An 8,787-nucleotide genomic window follows, 5' to 3' on the forward strand; every position below is an offset into this window, starting at 1 on the left:
TACTGTATTCGCCAGTCAATGAAAAAATTGGCTGGGGTACAGTTTTGTTTATGTTATATTTTAGTTTACTTTAAATTATTGATGTGATAGACACTAAAGTTTTTATTTCACTTGTTTAGTCGAAAGTTGTACTGTGGGACAAAATGTTATACGTTAGTGGCTACAAGAAAAACTTTCGCTCATCTTTTCTGGTACTGTGGTACTGTAGCACTAAAACAGCCCCACATAATCAGGTTTCTGAAATTGAATGAACCCAGTGGACATGGTCACAGAGGTGTACACCAGTAGCGGTATGCAACTAGAAACTATAACTATGTGTCTCCCAACTCTTTTATTTTTTAACAAACAATTTCTTTGGCGAGATTAGTGTTTAATTGTTGTCAGCAAGGTGTTAACAATCACATGCTAGGTGTGAGAACAATTATTTATTTAAGTTAGGATTTTATCATTTGTGGATTATTACATTTTGTATTTGAACCCAAACTTCAAGAGGAAGTGGTTCTTGATTTTAAAACTCAATATGGCTAATGGAAGCAGTTTTCTTTAAGCTGATGTTTTTTGTCAGGACGCTAGGCACGAGCCTGGGATTGTTTTTCACATTACTTCAGGCTGGACCATCGATGTACATCGATGGGCTAGACCTAGAGGTTGCGGCATTATTACTTAGATATAATCCTTTGATGATTTGGCAGTATTTGAACCCAGGACCCCAGGGATCGAAGTCCCCCCCCCCCCCCCCCCCGCTCTAACCACTACACCAGCTCGCTCCCCTTGATGATTGAGATATGTAATTTAAAAATTTTAGCATGGGAAACTCCAGAGCCTTTTTTAAAATAGTTATATAGTATCGAGATTAGAATGAAAAATCCATGCTTTATATCAAACTAAATTTATTTCAACATTTAACTAACTAATGGTACAAACATACAGTTAAATAACAACCATAAACTATGACAAAGTTATAAAACATAAAACAAGTATTATTGTTAAACTAAATTAGTAGGCTTACTATTTAGGGAACATACTGCTCATTTACTATTTGCACCACTAAAATATATATTTTTCAGTTGTTATAATCGGTATATTTTAGAAGTTTGCTATGCAATCTCTAATAACACATCTTAACCCATAAATACATCCAAAAGTCATTCAGTTCAGTTTGTTCAATGCAGAAGTAAAATTAGACTTTAACTTTCCTCCTGCTGGATATTACTTAAAATACTCTTATTTCTTTAACAAGGTACTCCATATGAAAATGGTATACTCAGTTTACCTGTTAACTGATAGCATTTCGAATAAAATTATATGTATTTAATGTATGGTAAAACATCATGCACCCCTTATATTAACAATATTAAAAGTATACTTAAAAATAATACATACCTACATTGATATTTTTTGGGTTTTATTTGTAACAATAACCTTATAAAAATTGCTGTTTTTTAACTGGATTGGTACAAAACATTGTATTAATGATGCTCATCGAACAAACTATTTGACAAGAAAAGGACTAGAGTTAGAGCTTAGATTATGCATACCACCTCTATTATACAATCCAGAATACAATACTATATTTACTTTTATAAATATATTTGAAAATAAACATTCTATAAGTGCAGATATTATTCAGTCCAATAACATAATTCTCTCTAAAATCAATGCCAACATAATGGATGTGTGTGTCGATTGTAGTAAACTGAAAATATTCTCATGCTCGACATCCTTGATGAATCACATGCTTAATTTTAAAGACAACCTATGTCACCTTAATTCGCTTAGACAACCTAAAACAATTTACTCTAATCAATCTTTTTGGTCTTTCTCGCTTTTGGTTTCTTCATTCCATTTTCTTTCTTCGTTCCATTTTCTATTCTTGCGGTTTTTCTTGTTGTCCGCATCAAGGAGGTGCATGTTCTAACAACGCAGTAGAGAGCAACAACAACAGCTGACATTGTTGTTGCCAGCACAACAACAATGTCCAGCAACAACAGCTGATACCATGCCAGGTGGACCGAGGCAGGTCGGAGATGTGGAGCTCCCTGGTGTCTGATGACATATTCTGTCCAGTAAACAGCTGTTTGTAGAGGTGTCATCGGCCGATCGTGGAACTTCCAGGATAGCTTCTGCATGTTTTCTGCAAAGCTGGAAATAAACAGCAATCAAAACGGGGATGGAAAAAAATAAATTTAATAAATCATTTATTTCTTAGTTGTCACTCTTAAAGATAACCATAACCGTCTATTAAAATTAAACTCAGACATCAGACAGCTGATTCCACAACGTTTTGTGGAATTCAGTCCACCACCATTCTATTTATATTACATAGCCAATTGCCTATTCTACAACTCATCCTATCTTTCTCTACCTCCATCATATACTCCTTAAATTGATTCCTTGCAGGATCCAACCTTTCTTCCCTACTTCACCTAAGAAAATCCATTTGCTGTCTCCTTGTTACTTTGCCCCTCACGCTGACCCATAATTACCATTTTAGACTATAGAGTTATATATAATATTATTCTTGTTTTCTTTGATATTTCTCTACCCCACCAAACACAGTTAACAACCTTGTTAGCAATCTTTCTTTCCAGATCTTCCATTTTATTATGAATTGAATAGGTTGGTTCTTTAATTTTTAATTTCCTGTTCACATAGACTGCGGACAAGGGGTGAACCTGTGCAGTACAAGGATGCAGTGTATGGATAAAAAGTATCGTCAGTGACCAGGATCTGAATTCACAACATTGCTGCCTTTGGGCCCCAAGTTTGTGACCCTATCTACTGAGCCACTGATTCACCAAACAACTTCTGCCTTACTGCTTCCTAACGAATACAACTCCTAAATATCAAACTTTCTCTCATTTTTCCCCTACACTCCACAGACACTCAACACTTCCATTCCCTACTACCAAACCACCAAATGACCCTACTTTTCCAACCACAATTTTGTTATTTTACTATTCAAACCGCCCACCTTGGATCTTGCAGAACAGCCTTGAGAGCTGAGGCGATGTCTTCCTCTCTGAGGTTGTCGATGTTCAGCACAATGCCGGCTCCTCGACGTGCGACATTCTTGGCGTTCTGGTACTGGTCGGAGAAAAACGGGACTCCAATCAGGGGCTTGGCAAAGTGAACTGACTCCACTGTGCTGGCCAGACCGCAATGAGTGATGATGGCTCGGACATTGGGATGTGCTGAAGACACAAGTTACACTCATCAGATGAGGTAGAGAAAACGCTATTGCAACACATACACATTTTGAACGTGGATTATTCTGTGATTAATAATGGCAATTTTTATCCTAAGAATTGATGTTACCGTACCTTAGAGTGAATAGTACATCAATACCAGTATTTAATCAATTTGAAAAATAAACGTATGTTTCTGTGATATTTCTTATTTCCATGCTACAATATATAGTGGAATATTGTATTCAGATTTGTATAAACAAAAATAAAATTTAATTGAATCAATCGAGGGTGAACAATGAAATGATTTGTTTGGTCAGAGTTTTGTGGGACAACTTGATTTACAAGTATAACTGAAATCCTCACCTTATACCAAATTCAGTCATGTCGGTAATCTAAAATGAAACCAAATATGAAACATACACCTAAATTTTTCTGGTGAGAGCCGCTAAGTATTTACAATATGTAATGTGAATACCCAATTGAAGCAGTCCTCACCCGAAGACCGAGAATTCAGTGATGACACCTGCTTAAGCACACACCAGAACTTCAGAGGTTTTACAGTAGGACAAGTAGTCCACAAAAATGATACCTACAACAATATGTTGATAGGTCACCTACCAGCAATGTTGGATTGTGGGAGCCATTTCCTGACAACAACATTGGGAGGAAGATTATCCAAGGAGTCTTCATACTTGAACACCACAACTTGCGGAAGTGTTCTGAACACATTCAGGAACATCTGTATTGTCCGTGGAGGAAGAGAGGACGCACGGACCAAGGAGCCGAAACTGAACAGGATAACTCCTTGCTTAGCGTCATCCAGAATCCGCCGAATATCCTGTGGTAGACAATACGTTATTTTAGGATGATATTGATAAATTAGTATCACAGTGATACAAGTTAGAATTGAGAGAAAGAACTTGAATAAGAGATTAATGAGGTTTTTTATTTTAGTTTTTCTTGAGATAAACACAATTTAAGGTGTCTATCTCTACAGATAAATAACTGTACGACCTATCTAGGAATGTTTTTCCACAAATTGTGTAAATTGTATTATGGAAAGTAAATAAAAGAACGTCTTATAACACTTAAAACATATATTTACGCTTATACTGTTACTCACAAGACGGTAAACATACAAAAATGATGGTAAGTGGTGATCGATCGAGTGGACACTCCAATCATCATCAGACCCATTAGGTGAATCCATCCATTAGGCGATTTAGTTTAATTGTCTTAGTAACCCAGTCGTTGCTGTGCTCATAAACAATTCTTTAAGTTGCTGGTTCATGTTATAGACCCAGGCGCCATTCCTCAATGGGCTGAGCATTATGCTTTCTAACAAAGTTGATATTAGGTAGTAAAATCTGAGGCACCGAATGAGGAATGAAAAACGATCACAAGACCTGTCTAGGGGAGGTCCGCCACAACTCATTTGAGACTGGACCCAGCTGTCCCTGATCATTGGGCTTTAAATGGATCATCCTGGCTAATGAAACAGCTGATAGTCAGTGACAACACTACACAAATCATTCTCACAACATTCTACACTCCTTTCACTTGTATTTGGGTTACAATACCTAGGTGGCGTTCCCAACTCAATTGATAATTGATCATTGAGCTATTGAGCATTATTTAGTCCTGACTAAACAAACAGCTGATCTTAGTCAGTAAAGCTACTATCTCATCCTTCACTCTTCTTCGCCTTAAAAAACACACCCTGATGTGTCGACAAATAGATCTGGTATAATCAAACAAGGGGTGTGTCTATAAAAGCCATGCGAAACATACACCACTCTTTACAACAATTTACAATTGTGCTATCGTAATACGATTTATATTAGGGTTTAGTACTAACCTCAGGCAGTGCCTTTGGTTCCCTGACGTGGATGCCTCCGACTTCCACCACGTTGGGTGGGAATGGTCGACTCTGCGCCAGAGTGTAGTGGCTGTTCAGGAGGATCAGCGCCGTCTGGCGGTTGATCTCATCCATCGGCGGCAGGGAACAGTTGAATACTTTTTCTGCCAGTCTGTAAAATAGATTAAGTTACTTTGATTTTAGGTTAAATTTCTACCCTTGTTGGGGTTGCTGCTCTTGACCATTATTGGGCTTTTAATTAATATGGTTCTGAAAAAAATCATTTTGGTCCTAGTTGATAAGAAAGATGTCATCAATTCATTAAACAGACCTTGGTGTGTCGTAGAAATTTAATCTAGTAAATGAATTTTTCCACAAAAGTAAGGAACAGAGGAAACATTTAATGGTACACTTATGTGGTGTCTAGCACTAGTCGCTGGTATCTAGGGCAAAGTCCAACACCGCCCCCCTCTCCATCATGTACCTCAACACTGGGAGGAACACACCTTGTTCATTTACATTTATTACAAAACATTTACAAAAGTTTACTAGATATAACTTAAGTGGTTGTTAAAATAGTCATGATGGTTGTAGCCGGGGGGTGGAAGGAAGGAGGAAGACTATATTGTTTGCTATTGCGGGTTCGGGGGTGATATATGGTGGTTACGGGATATTGGCGGGAATTCGGGAAATCGGAGGGAATAACAGGGTGATGCTAATACCCTGGGGTTCATTGGGGTATTGCTATGTCTGGACCAAACTTAACTTAAGCGTGCTGAATCTGCTACCAATAAAATTAGGAAGATTGCTGGGGACCAGAGGGACGGAGACCTTTACCCAAATCAGAACACCTGCCTAGCCAGCTTTGATTTACACTAACTTAACTAAATATTTAACCGTAGACCTATCCTTCCAACTATGAACTGAACATGGATAATTACTTAGAAATATTGCAGAGTGAATGAAATATACGTAAATTGAATACTGAATGTTAATAAGTAAGAATTGATTGATAACTAATAAGATACATTCTGGGAACATGTGGTTTAGTTTTTCATGTTTGAAAAGGTTGGTTGCAGAAGGCAGCCAGGAGCCAGCCAACCAACTAAGTTGTGGTTCCCTAGATTTCAATGGTCGGGTGAGCCAGAAAAGGCTCCCCGGTGTTTCCTGACTTAGCCAACCATAATTGGTACTTATATCCTACATAATTATAACTAAATATAAACTTATTAGTTTGCGGTCGCCGGAGTTAGCCATTTTACAGTTTTCTCTTCGAAGGATCGTAGACCAAGACAAGAAGAAGGACAAGAGTAGGAAGGTGGGGATAGAGCGTTGATGCAGTCACGGCAGGCAACGAGATGGTTATGCAGCCCGGCATCGCGAAACATCTGAATGGTTTCGCCTGTTGGTCTTGAATGGTCTGACACAATACATAAATACACACCAAATAACTCGCACTTCAAAAACAATGTTTCTTTATCAATTTCAATCAATAATAGGAGAAACATTTTGTTGTTGTTGAAATAGGTATATTGTTATTTTTTGTTCTTACACACATAAGATTTTTCTACACACATGATAGGCTATAATTCATTTTCTAAACAAACTAAATAACAAAAAGTAACAACCCTTTGCTTACCTGTGACTGGGAATATCCGAGTAGAAGTGGTACACAGTCTTGGACCACATTAGCGTGATCGAGTTATACAGTCTCTGCCAAAAGTTCATCTCGGCTGGGTAGTCCACAAAGTAGTTAGGTATGTAGGACGGATTATCCGGTAGCCCAACTCTATCCGAGGACCAAGGTAGCGATGCGCTGGTCACCCACGCGATCTGAGGCACACCTAACTTGTAAGCGATATAACTGAAGCAGTCAGCGCCGAATATCTCTCCGATCACCAAATCAAACGGTTCGTTTAGAAGATTTAATATTCTCTCGTCCTTTAAAACTTTCTCACAAACGTCCATGTGGATTTTCGCAATGAAGATGGGGGTAACAAATCGGTTGGGCATGAACTCCCTGATAGAGTCCAGGGTATAACTGCTAACTGCCGAGGGTAAGTCGACGGAGAGATCGACATCTCGGAAGTTCTCGAGCCGTTTCTGTTGAGGGAAGCTGGAGACGACGGTGAGATTGTGGCCTCTCTGATGTAGCGCATGGAGTAACGGCTCCATGACGATGAAGTGACTCCGTGCATTGTACGGGAACAGACAGAGAATCTTGGCGCAGTCTACGGAGATCAGCAGAGTCCACGAGATCCATAACAGGAGATGCATCTGAGTGGTTAATGAGAGGTTAGTTTTGCGATTGTCACAGAGAAGTAAAGAACTTAAAGGGTAAAGGACTGTGATGATTAACTGTCCTAGAACCAGTTAGAAAATGTGTTGCTATTGTACTAGTTCTGGTGTAACTTCTGGTTTATGAAATTGGTGTAAATAACTGCTTTGTAGTAATCCTAATTGTTGCTAGTGTTGCAACTAGTTTCGACTTTCTACAGTCATCTTCAGGCATCAAAGATGTCAAAAGGGATGATCACTTATATGAAGTTCGTCATTACACACAAAGTACATGAAAACACGAACACGGACATTAAAATGGTAAAAACGGCACATGACGCCTAAAGATGACTTTGTAGAAAGTCGAAACTAGTTGCAACACTAGCAAACAATTAGGATTACTACAAAAATTATTACGATTCAATGTAATCTGGTGGATAACTTCTAAAACGAAATCTAGTGGGTTAATTCACTACCACTGTATCATCGTATTTCTATTCAGGGGATTTTTAGACTTAAACGGGAGTATTTTTGGCTGTGACGCCTGATTTTATTATTCATATACTACTTTTCCAAAGACTAACCCAAAATGATTAATTGTTTTAACACAGTATTAAAGCGGAATAAACATTGCTATATAACATTATACATCAAAAAGACTACTCGGGATGGGCCAGATGCGGGATATTTAACAAAATTTTTTTCATTAAGTTAAAGGGGGATAAAACAGGATTTTATCAACCCTTTTATTAGGTGATTCTGATCTTGGTTAACACAGACCAAAGATATTCGGAGACTAAAGCTGTTTCAAAATTGAAGTTTTGTTTTTAATATGAGACAAAAAACACCAACAATTGATGCATATGGCAGCTAGTGACTTAAGGTCTGTTTACTTACTTTTCTAAGGAAGTGTGGATGAACATGGTTTCAAATTGATAATACAGTACTATAGAAATAGATATTATATCAAACTAATTGTGTGTTGTATCTCCTCAAGCTATACATGTGCAGGTTTTATAATGGTTTCAATTTTAAACTAATAATAATTTAATTTAAATTTATGAAATTAAACAGGTCATTTGAAAGAGTTAAAAATACAATAATCAATTAAGCTACAAATTTATGCAAAATCTTTCTACCCAAAAATGGTCAACTCCCAGCTCTGATTCACCCCCAAATTCATTTTAATTATAACACTAACCTAATTATTGAGATAGGTTAAGGAGATCACATAAGCTAGAACTCACTAATCACTGCTACCTACCCAAAATAACATTGTCTAAGTAACATACAGTATCTACTTAATTTAATTATTTTCTACTCAGTATCTAGTAGGGTGAATATATCAACAAAAATGCATATAAAAAGTGTTCAAACATAAAAGAATTACTTACTTCCATGTGCTTGTATTGTGCTTACAAGGTTAAAACTGATTTCCAACAAGGTCAAGGGTCAACCTTA

General features: G+C 37.4%; 1 protein-coding gene across 3 annotated transcripts; it reads right to left on the reverse strand.

The window, feature by feature from the left end:
- Positions 1 to 956: 956 nt before the first annotated feature.
- Positions 957 to 8,787, reverse strand: LOC128996463 (UDP-glucosyltransferase 2-like). Of its 3 annotated transcripts, none has more exons than XM_054421816.1 (6): positions 8,721 to 8,787; positions 6,689 to 7,326; positions 5,050 to 5,221; positions 3,810 to 4,029; positions 2,975 to 3,194; positions 957 to 2,142 (listed from the first exon to the last, which is right to left on the reverse strand). In XM_054421816.1, exons 1-6 carry the CDS (start codon positions 8,724 to 8,726, stop codon positions 1,800 to 1,802), a joined length of 1,599 nt encoding a protein of 532 aa, XP_054277791.1. In that variant the 5' UTR covers positions 8,727 to 8,787; the 3' UTR covers positions 957 to 1,799. The 3 variants fall into 3 exon arrangements, with proteins under 3 accessions (XP_054277791.1, XP_054277790.1, XP_054277792.1); XM_054421815.1 differs by lacking the exon at positions 8,721 to 8,787 and adding an exon at positions 8,591 to 8,617; XM_054421817.1 differs by lacking the exon at positions 8,721 to 8,787 and adding an exon at positions 8,528 to 8,546.

This window comes from Macrosteles quadrilineatus, unplaced genomic scaffold, assembly GCF_028750875.1.
Source record: "Macrosteles quadrilineatus isolate MER2022 unplaced genomic scaffold, UCM_ALF_1.0 Scaffold_6__1_contigs__length_79288215, whole genome shotgun sequence".
Taxonomy (NCBI): domain Eukaryota; kingdom Metazoa; phylum Arthropoda; class Insecta; order Hemiptera; family Cicadellidae; genus Macrosteles; species Macrosteles quadrilineatus.

What these genes read in the sequence shown, in the direction of transcription:
- LOC128996463 (XM_054421815.1), bottom strand. An exon ending in AACCAAAGGCACTGCCTGAG is followed by an intron (nt 4,030 to 5,049) that starts GTTAGTACTAAA and finishes TGTCTACCACAG; the next exon opens with GATATTCGGCGGATTCTGGA. An exon ending in GCTGTTCTGCAAGATCCAAG is followed by an intron (nt 2,143 to 2,974) that starts GTGGGCGGTTTG and finishes GTTTATTTCCAG; the next exon opens with CTTTGCAGAAAACATGCAGA.